Source organism: Cavia porcellus, unplaced genomic scaffold (assembly GCF_034190915.1).
Source record: "Cavia porcellus strain 051 isolate PalLab524CR breed Dunkin Hartley unplaced genomic scaffold, mCavPor4.1 scaffold_6, whole genome shotgun sequence".
Classification (NCBI taxonomy): Eukaryota; Metazoa; Chordata; class Mammalia; order Rodentia; family Caviidae; genus Cavia; species Cavia porcellus.
In genome coordinates, this window is record NW_026947489.1 from 41175787 (window position 1) to 41192024 (window position 16238).

A 16238-nucleotide genomic window follows, 5' to 3' on the forward strand; every position below is an offset into this window, starting at 1 on the left:
CTCTTTTCAAAGCTCTTTTGTCATTTTCAGAAAAGAGAAATGAGAGCTTCTGGCTCTGGCCTGCAGGAAATGTAATGTATATCAAACATGAAGATAGGGGGAGCCATCTGGGACCCTAAGGTCTAAGTTTTCAGGCCTCCACTGTGGCCCAGTACACCACATCTGATCGTGGGATCGAGGGTGGACCGGTACACGCCTTGGACCTTAGGGCCACTTGGGGTCAGTGTCCTCGGGCATCAACAGAAGGGTGGAAAAACCAGTTGGGTGCAGGGGGCCCTCCCAGCCGCCAGGGGTCGCGCTGCAGGCGGCTGGGCGTTGGGCAGGCGCTAGCCAGGGTCACGGCCGGCGGCTGAGGTGGGGGGGTGGCGGCGCCCGCGGACCAGGAGGGGGGCTGGGGGGAGTCGAGAAAGCGGGGCGCACGAAAGAGCGCTGGGCCCCCGGCGCCGCCGTAGCGGGGCAGACCGCACGGCCCCAGTTCGCGGCGCGGCAACATAGTCCCCGCGTAGCGCAACGCGGCGGGGACACTGGGACCGCCCAGCTCTCCCTTCCCGGAGCCCCGCTGCCCTCGGCGCCTCTTCCTCCGCTCGCCGCTTGGGCGGGCGCAGCGCCCGAGCCGGGGGCGCCATGTCCGGGGCCGGGTAGCCCCATCGCCCGCCGGCCTGCCAGCCCGCCCTCGAGCCCCCCGCCGCGGGCCGGCCGGCCGGGGAGCCACGGGGCAGGCAAGTAGGGGCCGGGCAGGGCAGGGAGGGTGGGAGGGCGGCGGGGTCAACCCCAGCTGTGCCCCAGCGCGCACATCTGGTTCCGCTTCCTCCCCACTGGGGAAGTGAAAGTGGAGGGGAGGGCGCAGATCGAGCAAGCCCACGGCGCTGGGCACCCCGCACCCCTCCTGCCTCCTCGGGTGCGGAGCACGAGCATCTCGCGTCGGGTCACGCGCCGGTCGCGCTGTGCCGTCACGTCCTCGAGGCTGGCGCGCCCTCAGCCCCAGCCCCAACTTCCCGCCGACCCACGTGGGCGTGGGGACCCGGGCTGGCCAAGGCTGCGTGCCTGGCTCCAGGGGAAGGGTTGCGCCTGTAGAACCCTCCCCGACACAGGTCCGGCGGGTGGGGCCACCCTCCTGCTCTTGGAGCTGTTCCACCTAGTCGCCTTTGCATGCTGCCTCAGGCACGGGACACCCGTTCGCTTCCAGCACGTGAAGAAGGGAGCCGTGCCCAGTTAAATCCGGGGGTTGACGCTGGCTCCTGGCTTCACCTCCTAGACACGGAGGCTAAATTTAGCAGGGGTTGGTGCTCATGTGTCCAGAGGCCAGATTAAGCAGAGAGCCCTGCTCCCGGAGATGCCGTTAGTACTGGTTTTCTGGGGTGCATCTTGGAGCCATTCAGTCTTCCTTCCTTGCTCAGGGCTTCTGGTCTGAGGTCCTGGCTGGGCAAGATGCTGTGCTGGCACCTTCAGCTGCACCACCCCCTCCACAGCCACCACAGTGACACTGCACACACCCATAGGCCGACTTCTGCCGAGCTGTAGCTTCCCCTCACTGTTTCAGGAAGTCACCTCCCTTCCCCTCCAAAGCACCCCCACGTCTCCCGGCTCCTGCTGCAAGCCACCCACCAGGCACTTTCCCAGCTTCTGCACCCCAGGGCGCCTCAGGATCCTTGGGGGCTACTATTCCCAGGGTCAGGTCGGGCGATGGAGGCAGGTGAGAAAAGTTACTTAGGGGCCTGACTCTCTCTGGGGGCTCTGCTGCAAAGGGCATGGGATAGCCACACTATTTCGCACAGCCATTTTGATCCTAACTGGAGATACCCATAGACCCTAGAGGCGAGAGGGTGGGCTAGGCTGGTGGAGGTAATCTAGAAAACAAGAAACAAGTCCACTGAAAAGAAACCAAAGCTTGTGAGTTTTCCCAGAAACCCATGGTGTCCTCCTAGAAATTTAAGAGTGGGCTGTTTGTTTATTTATTTATTTTGGAATCAAACTCGGGACCTCACATTTGCCAGGCAGGCACTGTGCTGCTGAACTATATCCCCAGTTCAGGAGTAGACTTTTTAAACAGCATTAACTGGATTGGGAGGTCCTAGAAAGCCAGAAACCTTTAAGAAACACTAAGCTTGGTATGATGTCATGGCCAGCATGGGTGATGTCATCACAGAAAAGACTGGTCACAGTGACATTTTTACTTTATATGTAAGGAATGAAGAGGGGTGGGTCCTTTAATAGGGTTACAGGCAATAGGATATCAGAACTCTGTTGACTGTATGTGGTGGGTTGGAGTTTGGGTTCTTTGAAAAGATCCCACTAAATGGGAGGGACCTGCTCTCTTTAAGCAGTTGAAGTATGTGGTGAAAGCTTATGATGTCACAGGTGGGGGAGTTCAGGATTGGCTGACCACTTATGCCACCTTTCCTTGGAAGGACCAGGAAGAGGAAGGCAGGGTGGGGAATAGCACTCTAGTTGCCATGGCAACACTAGACTCTTGCTCTGTCTCTCCTACTTGACCATTTTAGATGCTGTGAGTGAAGGGGGTGTCATGGCGGAGGAGCGACCCCCCCGGCTCGTGGATTATTTCGTGGTAGCTGGGCTTGCGGGGAACAGAGCACCTATACCTGAGGAGACTCGGATTCCTGAACCCAGTGGGCTCCTGCGCCCTTCCCGGCCAGCTGAGCCCATCACAGATGTGGCAGTCATCGCCAGGGCACTGGGCGAGGAGGTGCCCCAGGGCTACACCTGCATCCAGACTTCTGCTGGAGGCCACCCTTTGGAACTGAGTGCTGGGCTCCTGGGTGGAACCCAGCCCGTCATCTGCTATCGCAGGGGTCGTGACAAGCCACCCCTCGTTGAGCTGGGGTGTGTGCCCCTGCCTTTGGTGGCCCAGGGAGACTGGGAGGGACTAGGGGTGAGACAGAGTGGTAGGAGGGGCATGGGCTAAGGGAAAGACTCAAGAATGAAAACAGTATCGGCCCAAGGCCAGGGACTGAGGCCACATGGGCTCTGTCCTCTAGGTGTAGGATTGCATGCAAGTGCTGTTGCTGGCCAGCCATCTGGTCTTGGCTATGCTATGGAGACCCTTTGAGGGCCTGATTGCTCATCTGCAGCATGAATATACTAGCCAGGCATGGTGACACACACCCATAATCCCAGCTCTCTAGGAGGCTAAGGTGGGAGAATCATAAGTTTGAGCCCAGCCTGGCAACTTGACATGACCCCCATCTCAAAAAATATTAAAAACTAATTTAAAAGAAAAAAGAGCTGGGGATATAGCTGGGGTGAAGGGTCCTTCATTCAATCACCAGTACTCCTGGGAAAAAAAAGATAATCTTTGTAGGGCAGTTGAAAAGATTAAATTGGGGGTACCCACGACATGAGGGGCTTAGCCCAGAGTCTGTCAGTGCTTAGTGTTTATTCAGGAGCATCAGTGCAGTGGGAGGCCTGTGGGATTGTAACCAACAGAGGTGTGGAGCCAAAGGTACAAGAGGGCAGAGGATCCTGTAAGGCAGAGTGCAGAAGAGGTTGGCTCTGGGAACAGGGTGTGAGGCCAAGGGTGAGGGGTTTTGGGAACTAGGTAGACAGGTCTGGCAAAGGTGGGCTCTCTTCTATCTTGACTGTTGATGTCTTTTTGCTGTCTGTGCCAAGGGTGTTTTATGAAGGGAAGGACCGACCCAAGCCTGGCTTCCAAGTGCTTGACACAACACCCTACAGCCACTCAGCCAACCTGGCCCCTCCGGGCCCTGGGCATCCCCGAACCTACCTCACTTACCGACGGGCAGCAGAGGGGGCAGGGCTACATGCTCTGGGCATCACTGACCTCTGCCTGGTACTGCCCAGCAAGGGCGAGGGCCCTCCTCATACTTATTGCCGACTGCCCCGCAACCTCAACCCTGGCATGGTGAGTGGGCTATGGGGCCAGAAGCTGAGACCGGGGCCACTAGTGTAAGGTTATGGATACTGGGCACAGAGGGCAGCTTGAGATCAAGGCCTCATACCAGGACCAGGCCAGAGGATGACTGGGCTTAAAGGACAAGGTTTAGCGGAGCTCTGAAGACAAAGGACCACTCTGGGGTGGAAGAGGAGAGGGACCCAGAAACCTTGGCTAGCTCTATGTCTGCTTGTCTCTTGCCATGTCTGGGCAGTGGGGCCCTGCAGTGTACCTGTGCTACAAGGTGGGCCTGGCCAAGGCCAACACGCTGGTGTATGAGGCAGGTGAGCAACCCTTTGTCCCTCCGTGTCCTGGATGATATCCTTTCTGGGATCCCCCGGGTCCTCTCCTGGGGTCTGATGGAATCCCTCTTTTGGTACTCCTCACTCTGCCTGGGTGCAGAACTGCTGGGCCGCTACCCAGAGGAGGACAACGAGGCCTTCCCACTTCCCGAGTCAGTGCCCGTCTTCTGCCTGCCCATGGGGGCTACCATCGAGTGCTGGCCTGCCCAGACCAAATATCCTGTGCCCGTCTTCTCCACCTTTGTGCTCACGGGGGCCGCTGGTGATAAGGTGGGTACGCTGAGTATGGTTAGGGGCCTGGGCTCCGCAGGGTCCTCTAACCACTCCTTTGTGCCCTGCCAGGTATATGGTGCTGCCCTGCAGTTCTACGAGGCATTCCCAAGGGCCCGGCTGTCTGAGCGGCAGGCACAGGCACTAGGCCTGCTGAGCGCTGTGGAGCGGGGCCGGGCACTAGGGGGCCGAGCTGTGCGCAGCCGGAGGGCCATTGCTGTGCTGTCCCGCTGGCCTGCCTTCCCTGCCTTCCGCGCCTTCCTCACCTTCCTCTACCGCTACTCTGTTTCCGGCCCCCACCGCCTGCCATTGGAAGCGTGAGCAGGGTTCCCCCAACAGTGGGAAAGAATTATGGGGGTGGGTGGTTGGCACAGAGGTAGAGAATAGGCTTCTGTGTGTGATTGGACAGTTAGTTCATTGGGAAAATTGTTGCTAAACTGGGCCAGGTGGCAACATGTCTGTAATTCCAGTACTCTGGAAGGCCGAGGCAGGAGGAGCACAAGTTCCAGCCCAGTTTAGGTAACTTAGTGAGACTGTTTCAGAATGAAATTTATTAAAAAGGGCAGGAAAGTAGTTTAGTGCAAAAGCCCTAGATTCAGTCCCTAATATTGCATAACCAACAACAAAAAATGTCATTGGCAGAGAGGTGAGGAGAGCCTGAAAATAAGCCCGTCTTGCTAGTTGGGTGCTGGCAGGACTGTGTATGTCAAGAGGGAACCTATCTTTTGAGTTGCAGAAGTTGTTATTTTTTTAAAATTTTACTTATTGATTTATTTTGGTACCAGGGAACGAACTCACGATCTTGTGCTTGTCAGGCAGGTGCTTACAGTGCTGAGCTAACTCCCTGGCCCTTATTTATTTATTTTTTGAGATAGGATCTCATTATGTAGTTCAAATTCAGGCTGGTTTTAAACTCACTATGTATCCCAGGCTGGCCTGATGGTGACCTTCCTGCCTCAGCCTCCCAAGTACTAAGATTATAGGGATGTGCTACCATATCCAGCTGCACAAATTCTATGATGGCTGATGTAGATTTTAAAGTGGGGTTCAGGGAGGAGTAAGGTACTAGAGGATAAGAGGATATGGGAAGGTGACAAGAGAGGCTGTAGTGTCTGCCTCACCACTTTCCCTCTTCCCCCAGGCACATCTCCCACTTCATTCACAACGTGCCATTCCCCTCCCCACAGAGACCCCGCATCCTAGTGCAGGTGATGCTTGCATTTGGGGCTGGATGGGTGGGTGGGTGGGTGGGTCGAGGGAGCTGCAGGGCTGTCATCGGCATCCTGACCCATGGTTCCTCTACCCTCCCAGATGTCTCCCTATGACAACCTGCTCCTCTGTCAACCTGTGTCCTCGCCCCTGCCCCTGAGGTATGTGCCCAGGTTGGGAGGATACCTTTTATGACTGGGGGCCTGGTCAGTGCCAGGCAGGTGGACGTTTATTGAGGTCTGGACTGTGCCAGTGTCTAGAGAAGAGTCTCCAGATGACCTGCGCCCTACCCTGTCATTGCCTACAGTGGTGCCAGCTTCTTGCAGCTGCTGCAGAGCCTGGGCCCTGAGCCGGCTGTCACACTGCTGCTAGCTGTGCTCACAGAGCACAAGCTACTGGTTCACTCGCTGCGGCCAGACTTGCTCACCAGTGTCTGCGAGGCCCTTGTTTCAGTGAGTGCCATTTTGCCCTGTCCACCTTCCAGGGAAGTGCTGTTCTTTCCATCCCTCGACTCTTTTGTGGGAGGAGGGTTCTCAGTCGTCCTATTGCCCCCTTTACCCCTTACTGTTGCCCCATCATTGCTTAATAGTTCCTTCTTGGTGCTTCAGATGATCTTCCCACTGCACTGGCAATGCCCCTACATTCCGCTGTGCCCCCTGGTACTGGCAGATGTACTGAGTGCCCCTGTGCCCTTCATTGTGGGCATCCACTCCAGCTACTTCGATCTGCATGATCCACCTGCTGATGTCATCTGTGTTGATCTTGACACGAACACACTCTTCCCGTAAGAGGCAGCTGGGTGTCATATATGGGGCTACAGGGGTTTGTGTTGGCATGTGGGCTGCTATTGGCTCAAAAGAAGCATTAGGCAAAAAGTGGGAGAGGAAGCTGGGCATGGTGGCACACACCTGTAATCCCAGCACTTGGGAGGCTGAGGCAGGAGGGTCCTTGTGACTTCAAGATCAGCCTGAGCTACAAAGTGAGCTCAAGGCCAGCCTGAACTGCATAGTAAGACCTTGTCTTAAAAAAAAAAAAAGTGGGAGAGGCTCTCAAGGAGTTTTGTTATTCTTGTTCCTGTGTTTGTCTTTTAGGACAGAAGAAAAGAAGCCCCTTTCTCCTCGGATCCTGCCCCGTAAACCCTACAAGGTTCTGCTGGCCACACTGACAAACCTGTACCAGCAACTGGACCAGAGTGAGAGACCTGGGTGGTCTGGGAAGCAGGAGATGCCATTACTCAGTCCTCCAGTGTGGGAGCCCCCTTTGAGGCTAGAGGAATGAGGATCTGGTGGGAGAGAGTGGGTTCAAATTCCTAGTGAAGCTAGAGGATGAGGCAAATTGCATTGCTGAATGCTTCAGGAAGGTCCAGTTTGTCACTGGGGAAGCTCCAAGCTCTTCCCTGGAGGAGATTTCTTAGCTGCCAGTGGCATGCATGTGGGCCCTCTGGAGGCTGGAGACAGGGATGGAGACTTCAACGTGAAGAGAGTGCTGTGGGCCAGGCCCTGACTCTCAGGCATGCTTGGCCCCCAGCTTATACAGGACCTGAGGAGGAGGCATCCCTGGAGTTTCTGCTGACAGACTATGAGGCAGTGTGTGGCCGTCGGGTTCGCCTGGAGCGGGAGGTCCAGGGAGCCTTCCTGCGCTTCATGGCCTGTCTGCTCAAAGGCTACCGGGACTTCCTGCGCCCGCTCACTCAGGCCCCCTCTGAGGGTGCACGTGATGTGGACAACCTTTTCTTCCTTCAGGGTAAAGAAGGCTTGTCAGCTGGGAAGAGGCATTCTGGGAGGGAGTGGCCAAAGGCTGGAGGACTGCAGGGACTAGAAGCCACTTAGCTGCTTCTCCTTCACTCAGCCAAAGGAGCTCTGATGTGTGCCTCCTCCTTGGAGTCTGAGGAACCAGATGTGGCCCTTCTGTCTGAAAGCCTGGCCATAGGGTGCACATAGTGACCCATGGCAAAGCTCTGTCCAGTGCTGTGACAATGGGTGCAAACAGGCCAAAGGGGAGGGACTCTAAGGGAACATGGTGCTGGCAGAACTGAGCTGGTCACCCGGCCTGTGAGGCATTTGTGCAACAGGGGCCAAAGAGAGGCAGCTTTGATGGTCATGGGTCCTGAGGAGACAGGAAAGGGATGGCGTGGAGAATGTCCTAGTGACGCCCTCTCCCCACCCTATGCTTGTCCTCTCAGGTTTCCTTAAGTCCCGAGAACGCTCCAGTCACAAGCTGTACTCCCAACTGCTACACACACAGATGTTCTCCCAGTTTATTGAGGAGTGTTCTTTTGGCTCTTCACGGCATGCTGCCCTCGAGTTTTTTGACTCTTGTGTTGACAAGGTACCAGGCGTTGGCTCTTCTCTATGTGCCCACTGCCTTCTTCCAGTTTTCTCTGTTGCCCCTGGGCTACTATAAGTACAACTCTTGGGGCCGGGGATTTACCTCAGTGGCATAAGCGCCTGTCTGACAAGTGCAAGGTCATGAGTTTGATCCCAGGAAAAAAAAAAAAAAGAAGTACAACTCTGTCATCAGCTGCGACAAAGATGGTGCCCCTGGTGTTATCTAGAGCACAGCCCATACACCCAGCCTGCTTCCTGTTCTCACGGTGGCCATTCCTGGCTCCCAGCTGTGCAGCTAGGACTGTTTCCTGTGGATATGCTTTCCTGGGGAACCCCATCCTGTGGACACCCTGGCTTACTCTGTACTCAACTTATGCCAACTTATGTCCAGGTCCACCCAGAGCAGGAGAAGCCTGAGCCCACACCCTTAGTGGAACTGGAGGAGCTGTCAGGAAATGAGCTCACAGTCTTCATCACACCCCCAGAGGAGCCCCCAGTACCAGAAGGCAGCGAATCCACTCCCCAGTACTGGTGAGAGTTTTGTTCCTTCAAGGGTCTCTAGGCTAATGGAGTCCAGTTACTTGGCCATGTGCAGACAGCTCCAGATGTTGTCTGTTTCCGTTCCTGCAGCTATGATGGGTTCCCAGAGCTACGGGCTGAGCTATTTGAGTCTCTTCAAGAGCAAGCAGGGACCCTGCCTGTGCCTGGGCCAACCCGTAGTGCCCCTAGCAGCCCTGCCCCTCGACGTACCAAACAGGTATGCAACAGGTGGGCCCCACAGGGCAACTTGGTTCGGACCAAGGGCTACTGTTTCAGTTTCTTTGCAAAATGGGGGTAATAATGATATATGATAAAATTGTTTGGACATAAAAAGCACATACACACTCTTAATTGTTACTGTTGTCATGGTTGCCATTAACATCACCATCTTTGTCTCCTGAGCACTCTGGGAATCCAGGGGCTGGCTGCCTTTTTTCTGGGCATCTGCCCATGCTGAGGGCCAAGTCTTTCTGTCCAAGGGCCTTGGGGGGACTACACCCATCCCCCGCCTCATCAGAGAACAGGCCCTATGTGAGGGAAGCTGCTGCTTCTTTTTTGTTTCTCTTTCCTTTTCTTTCTGTAGTGGGGATTATGCCCAGGCCCTGTGCACAGAGGTATATCCTTAGCCCTGTTTATTTTTTTTTATTTTGAGACAGGGTCTCTCTAAGTTGTAGAGAGACTAGAGCCTAGGCTGTACTCAAACTTTTGATCCTCCTGCTTCAGCCTCCCAGACTGCTGGGTTTACAGGTGTATGCCATCTCCAGCTTCCCCAAGCTGTTTTAAGACCTGCCCCACACTGTTCTCACCCTGGTGTGCCCTTGTCCCACCTAGGAGATGAAGGTTGCACAGCGGATGGCACAGAAGTCAGCAATGGCCCCTGAGCTGTGGGCCCGGTGCCTGCTGGGACACTGCTATGGACTATGGTTTCTGTGTCTTCCTGCCTACGTGCGCTCAGCACCCTCCCGAGTTCGAGCATTGCACACAGCCTACCATGTACTGCGTGAGATGGAGAGCCGCAAGGTGGTGCTTCCCGATGAGGTAGGCGACCCTGCAGTTTGTGGCTCTGTCCATGCCTGGTCCCAGTGGGGCTTGTGCAGCACCTCAGCTGTGAGTGGGAATCTTGCTAGACAACAGGAAAAGCAGAGGGGAGCCTGGAGCAGAACACATGTAAACATTCATGAAGTGAATGATTATGTTCTGGGTTTAGCGCAGAACTTCAGGTGGCAGCATCAGCAGGAAGGAGCCACTCAGGCCAGGGAAATTGGGAGGCTGTGGTGGGCAAGGCTTGCTGAGACTTGACGATCTAGGCTGCATTGAGTTTCTACATCTCTTGGCCCAGGTATGTTACCGCGTGTTGATGCAGCTCTGTTCACACTACGGGCAGCCAATACTATCTGTGCGGGTCATGCTGGAGATGCGGCGGGCAGGCATCGTGCCCAACACCATCACCTATGGTTACTACAACAAGGTACCTCTTTGGGAGCAAGGCATGTGTGGGAAGGGTGCTGCTTTTGGTGATGGGGTCTGTGCAGTTCAACCAGGTCGTGCGCCACTGGTGTCCACTGTGCTACCAGTGTGCCTGAGCATTGACATTTTAATTTTTTTTTCATGTTTGCCATCTTGTCTCTTTTTGTTATTTTTTGTTTTTGAGACAGGGCTTCACAGAGTCACTGAACTACCTACACTGGGTTTGAATTCATGATCTTTCTGCCTCAGCCTCACAAAGTGCTAGGATTCTGGGTGCCGGCACTACATCTGCGCTGACAGTGTTTGTTTGTTTGTTTTTTGCATTTGGCTACTTTATCACTCACAATGACCCTTACTAGAGCTAATAGTGTTAGTCAAAATGTCAGGCACTGCTCCAAATGTACTGTACAATGTAGATCACTTCATCTCCACAGTAGCTCATGGAGTAGAATGATTATCCCTATCTTACAGATGAGGTTGCAAAGAATTTATGACTTGCCACAGTGAACAAGTTAGGTGGTTAGAGCATAAGCAGAGGCAATTCTGTGTTACCTGAGTTCAGTTTCTGCTTGTTTGTTTAGAAATAGGGTGTATATGTAGTGTAGGCCGGCCTCAAACTCAGTGGTCCTCCTGCCTAACTGTCCTAGGATTATAGTTGTGTGCCATCACTCCTGGCTTTGTGCCCCACTCCCCTCCGTCAGTGCTGGGGACCAAAAGCTCTACCACTGAGCTGCATCTCTAGACCTTTTATATTTTTGCAACAGCATCTTGCTAAGTTATTCAGGCAGGATTTGAACTTGCAGTCTTCCTACCTCAGCCTCCCAGTGTCTTGGCATTACAAGTATGTAAGTGATTTAAATGAGGAAACTTAATGACCAAAATCTGAGATCATTTCTACAAACCCCTATAGTTTATTTTTAGTTTTGTCATTTTTGAGCCCGATAGTTGTTTTTTTTGTGTGTGTGTGTGTACCAGGAATCAAACTTAGGACCTTGAGCTTGTCGGGCAGGCACTTATGCCATTGAATTGTATCCCCAGCCCTGCCCTACAGTTTATAAGTAATAGAGTTTGGATGCAGACTTTCTCCATGACTCTTGACTTCTTGTAGGTTCTCAGGGGCAGCAACTGGCATCTGCCTCTCTCCCTTCTTGGCTGAGCCATGGTCACAGTGTTGAGCTGGCTGTTTTGAGGAGGTTTCCGACTCTGGGGTGGGAGGTGGGCATCTAGTTGGGTCAGGAGTGGCAGTAGCCCCTTGATGGATGTTGTGTCTGGCAGGCTGTGTTGGAAAGCAAGTGGCCATCAGGTACACCAGGTGGACGTCTGCGCTGGGCCAAGCTCCGGAATGTTGTACTGGGTGCTGCTCAGTTTCGCCAGCCCTTGAGAGACAGGCAGCAGCGGCAGCAGCAGCAGCAGCAGCAGCAGCAGCAGCAGCGACAGCGACAGCAGGCAGCAGCTCCCCAGGAAGCAGGCAGCTCCCAGACAGGTGTGTGGGGCCTGGGGAGATGGGCCTGGAGGGCTGGAGCTGGTCTATTTGTTGACATGGGCTTTCTAGGGATTGGTAAACTACACTATAACAACAGGGTCAAGTTCTGTCCTGAGGACCCTGCAAATCCAGGTCCACCAAGGAGCTCTGCTTTGGAAGAGGAGGGTTTCTAGCTAACACCCCTGCACCCCTCCCTCCCTGTCTCTCACAGAGTCCTATGTGCAGCGCCCTTCTCCTACCCGCCCACTTCAGCGCCAAACCACTTGGGCCGGGCGAAGTCTGCGGGACCCGGCCTCACCCACTGGGCGCCTGGTGAAGAGTGGCAGCCTGGGTAGTGCCCGAGGGGCGCAGCCGACTGTGGAGGCTGGTGTGGCCCACAGTGAGTGCTCTTGTCTGGCCCGCCCTGCTCTCCCCAGTTAGGTCTCCTAACCATGTACCCTCAAGAGGGGAAGACCAGGGCCGGGGTGGGAAGGGTAGTGCTTGGTGGTGCAGACTGTAGACTGTGAGGGGACCTAACCCAGCGTGTCATGGTCACGGAGGGGTTGTGGAGCCAGAGTTTATGCACCCAGGAATTGTGTTTGCTTAGGAAGAGGCAGCTGGAAGAGAGGCAGGGCCTCACCTTCCTCCATTCTCTTTTCTCTTTTGACCTGCAGTCATAGAGGCTTTGGGAGTTCTGGAACCCCGAGGACCACCTGTGCTCTGGCACGATGGGAGTCTTTCAGACCTGAGCCTGACAGGGGAGGAGCTGGCACCTGGAGGCAGCCCAGGGGGCTCAGGCTCAGCCCTGAGTACCCAGTCCACAGAAGCCCTGGAAGGGCTGAGTAGACGAGGGTCCAAGGCTGGTGGAAGCCAGGATGAGATGGGCACCCCCCGACGAGGGCTGGGTGCCCGCCTCCAGCAGCTGCTCACGCCTTCCCGCCGTTCCCCTGCCTCCCGTGTCTCCTCTTCAGAGGTGCCATCTGACCTCCCTGTCGCAGCTCGCTCTAGCCCCAGGGACAGCCTCCTGTGGCCCCGGGAGCGCCCTGGATCCACTGCCTCTGAGGTAGCCCATGAGGGGAGGTCCAGGAACCCTGGGTAGGGCTGCTAACTGAAGGGCTGCCAGGTTAGGGCCCCTGAGGGACCCACGGGGCTGCTGACTAAGCTTTCTTATGTCATAGCAGAGCTCAGCCTCTCTGGGCAGTGAGTGGGACCTCTCAGAGTCTTCTGTCAGCAGCCTGAGCCTCCGTCATTCCTCAGAGCGCCTCAGTGACACACCTGGATCCTTCCAGCCACCCTCCTTGGAAGTGAGGATAACTCCACACACAGCAGGGCTGTCAGAGGATGGGAGTGAAGAAAGGGAGAAGGAGGCCTGGCTGAGGTTCAGGGATAGAGAAGGGCTTGCAGAGGGACCCTGGAGGTCTGGCTGGACCTACCCACTGTCATCTCCATGCCTGTAGATTCTGCTGTCCAGCTGCTCCTTGTGCCGTGCCTGTGACTCACTGGTGTACGATGAGGAGATCATGGCTGGCTGGGCACCTGATGACTCCAACCTCAACACCACATGTCCCTTCTGTGCCTGCCCCTTTGTGCCTCTACTCAGTGTCCAGACCTTTGATTCCCGACTCAGGTGCCCACAGCAGGGCAATGCTGTGGGTGGGACAGGGAGGTGATAGTCCAAGAGCTGACCCCACTGCTGTCCCCCTACAGCGCCTCCAGCCCCAAGCCTGCCCCTACTGGCAGCAAAGATGCTCCTGTCCCTGGGGGTCCTGGCCCTGTACTCAGTGATCGCAGGCTCTGTCTTGCCCTGGATGAGCCCCAGCTCTGCAATGGGCACATGGCGGTAAGGGCTGAGTTATGGTGGCATGAGGCATGGGAGTAGGTTGCCCTTCGAGGGGAGCTACAGGGGCCAAATGTGGGCATTGAGAGGCAGGGGCATCCTGGGTGGTATTGCACCGAATGACTGAGTGGGGCAAGTTCTGAAAATGGGCCCACGGTACATGTCCATCTGCTGTGTGCCTGACAGGGTGCCCCCCGGCGGGTCGAGAGTGGGGCGTGGGCATACCTGAGCCCCCTGGTGCTGCGGAAGGAGCTGGAGTCACTAGTAGAGAATGAGGGGAGTGAGGTATTGGCATTGCCTGAGCTGCCGGCTGCCCACCCCATTATCTTCTGGAACCTTCTGTGGTATTTCCAACGGCTGCGCCTCCCTAGTATTCTACCAGGCCTGGTGCTGGTCTCCTGTGATGGGCCCCCGCACCCCCAGGTTAGTGTCCCCATGTAGTCCCTGTTTCCTGAAAGCCTCCTCCCTGTCGCTCAGTTCTTGGTTTCTTAGTTCTGAGTGTTCCTGGTAGTGTAGAAAGAGCCTGGCTGTGGAGACTGTTGTGCCTGGTGTGACTCTGGCCCTTGAGCTCCAACACTTTGAGTCTCGGTTTTGTCATCTGTAAAATGGCATAAGTACTGACTTTACAGTGCCGCGGCGCACACACCATGTATATAGTGCCTGGTGCCTACAGAATGATGCATTAATGTCTTGTCTGTTCATCCCACCATTTATTTATTTATTTTTTCTTTTTGGTATCGGGAATTGAACTCAGTACCTTTGCTTGCCAGGCAGGTGCCATGTCACTGAGCTATATCCCTGACCCCCACCAATCATTTATTGAGCATCTTTTAGGGTCCAGGAAATTTTCAGGGACTAGGGGTGTAACACATTAGAAAGCAAAGTCCTTGTTCTTATGAGCCCACATTCTCTCCTTTCCCTGTTTTCCTTTGCTGTGTGTATAGTGGCCCTCTGTATCTTTGGACATTACTTCTCCATTTCTTGTCCTGTGCCTCCAGCTCTGTGAACCTATCTTTCCTTTCTATTCCTACAGGCTCCATCTCCTTGGCTCACCCCTGACCCAGCCTCTGTGCAGGTGCGGCTGCTGTGGGATGTTCTGACTCCAGACCCCAACAGCTGCCCACCCCTGTATGTGCTCTGGAGGCTCCACAGTGAGTCTGGTGTTTGGCCTAAGGGTGGGAAGGGTGGTCCCACACCTAGAGGGCTCAAGGATCCTGGTGACCCTCCTCCTTTCCTTCTCAGGTCAGATCCCACAGCGGGTGGTCTGGCCAGGCCCGGTACCTGAATGTCTTAGCTTGGCGTTGTTGGAGTCAGTGCTGCGCCATGTCGGACTCAATGAAGTGCACAAGGCTGTGGGGCTCCTTTTGGAAACTCTGGGGCCCCCTTCCACTGGCCTGTACCTGCAGAGGTATGATGCTCCTGACTAGGTGCTCCCTGACCTATCCTGGGTTTCAAACTCTGTCACTCACCCTTCTGACTTTCCAGGGGCATCTACCGTGAGATCTTATTTCTGACATTGGCTGCTCTGGGCAAAGACCACGTGGACATAGGTGAGGGAGCCAGCAGGGGCTGGGGACTTTAGGGACTTGGGACCAAGTGTGAGGCGCAGGGGTCCTAATGCATTGTCTTACATTCTTTTCCCTAGTGGCCTTTGACAAGAAGTACAAGTCCGCCTTTAACAAGCTGGCCAGCAGCATGGGCAAGGAGGAGCTGAGGCAGCGGCGAGCACAGATGCCCTCTCCTAAGGCCATCGACTGCCGGAAATGTTTTGGAGCACCTCTGGAGTGCTAGGGACCTTTAAGCTTCCCTCTCCAGCCTGGGTGGAGAGCTGAGGAGAAAGGAATCTAGAGATAACAGGATTTCTTGTCCGCTTCACAGAGGAGTGGGGAACAGGCTGGGAAGCCTGTTGAGCCACGGACCCCCTGGGGCAGCAGGAAGAAGGCCCCACTGTTAGCAAAAGTCACAATTCGCTATCCCAGCCTGCCCAATTTGTTCATGCTGATGTTGGGGGAGCACTGGCGGGGAGTTGGTATGGCTCTGTTCCTCCCCTGTTCTATTTCAGGAACTACTCTCCAGGGTACTCACAGATCTGCATTGCCCTGGTCATTTTAGAAGTTTTTGTTTTAAAAAACATCTGGAAAGCTACAGAGCTGCTGAGCCTTCTCCTTGAATTGGGAGCAAAGGTTCTCATTCCCCACCAGTGAGAGTCCCTCATCCCTGCATTGCTGAAGGAGCCCATGGCTCTCCATGCCTTTCTACCTTAGTGTTTGTATTTTATTTTAAATTATTTATTCTGGAGCCACAGCCCTCTTCTGAGGTTTTTACAGAGTAAGAAAGGGAGGGAAGTGGAGCACCATGGTTTGTAGCTCCTTGAAAGCTGGGCAGCGGGAGCTAGAGGAGTTGCAAGCTGTCTTTGGGACAAACTGGTACCTCTTCAGTCCTTCCCGTCCTCTCCATCTCGGGGAATTCCTCACCCACCCAGGGCCCTGACCAGTGCAATAAGGATTGTTCCCTGTGAAGTTTTGTTGGATGTAAATATAGTAAAAGCTGCTTCTGACTTTTTCCTTCTGCCTCTTGTCCCTTGGGTCTGGGATCATAATGAGAGGTTGGGGGACTCTCGTTTTCTCCTGGCTGCATATCCTCTTTGCCAACTTCTCATCCTTTGCAGCCTCCAGGTACACTCTGCTTTTCCTAATCATGTGTGGTCTTTGGATGGGAACTCTTGGAGCAGGGGAGGGTGAATTTGGTACTGGCTGTGGCAGTGCCAGTCTGTGAGGACTTCCGGTCCTCCCACACAATCATGCCCTTGTCCCACATCTGTACCCCATACAAAGGCTCCATTCTCTGGGGGCCCTGAGCTCATCTTTGCCTTATTTCCTCTCCCCCAGTGTCCCCTCCAACTTCGCTAGCACCT

The 16238-nt window shown here is 55.0% G+C and overlaps 1 protein-coding gene across 3 annotated transcripts; it reads left to right on the forward strand.

Annotated features, from left to right (window-relative positions):
- The first annotated feature begins 585 nt into the window (after positions 1–585).
- On the forward strand, positions 586–15888 carry Dennd4b (DENN domain containing 4B). 3 transcript variants are annotated; one of them, XM_013158820.2, is made up of 28 exons: positions 586–719; positions 2502–2841; positions 3628–3880; positions 4125–4194; positions 4313–4482; positions 4555–4799; positions 5624–5690; positions 5794–5852; positions 5999–6143; positions 6300–6475; positions 6783–6883; positions 7219–7434; positions 7874–8019; positions 8410–8549; positions 8649–8775; positions 9390–9596; positions 9898–10026; positions 11301–11508; positions 11720–11887; positions 12162–12550; positions 12666–12791; positions 12945–13114; positions 13195–13327; positions 13511–13747; positions 14358–14475; positions 14567–14732; positions 14810–14874; positions 14970–15888. In XM_013158820.2, the coding sequence occupies exons 2-28, from the start codon at positions 2525–2527 to the stop codon at positions 15113–15115; spliced, it is 4494 nt and encodes a 1497-aa protein (XP_013014274.1). In that variant the 5' UTR covers positions 586–719; positions 2502–2524; the 3' UTR covers positions 15116–15888. The 3 variants fall into 3 exon arrangements, with proteins under 3 accessions (XP_013014274.1, XP_013014272.1, XP_013014273.1); XM_013158818.3 differs by lacking the exon at positions 586–719 and adding an exon at positions 1130–1693; XM_013158819.3 differs by lacking the exon at positions 586–719 and adding an exon at positions 1130–1693 and having other exon boundaries at positions 12669–12791.
- Positions 15889–16238: the final 350 nt, after the last annotated feature.

Excerpts from the sequence above, each read along its gene's own strand:
- Dennd4b (XM_013158818.3), top strand. Across the intron at positions 2,842-3,627 it reads CCACCCCTCGTTGAGCTGGG|GGTGTTTTATGAAGGGAAGG; the intron begins GTGTGTGCCCCT and ends GTCTGTGCCAAG. Across the intron at positions 5,853-5,998 it reads TCCTCGCCCCTGCCCCTGAG|TGGTGCCAGCTTCTTGCAGC; the intron begins GTATGTGCCCAG and ends CATTGCCTACAG.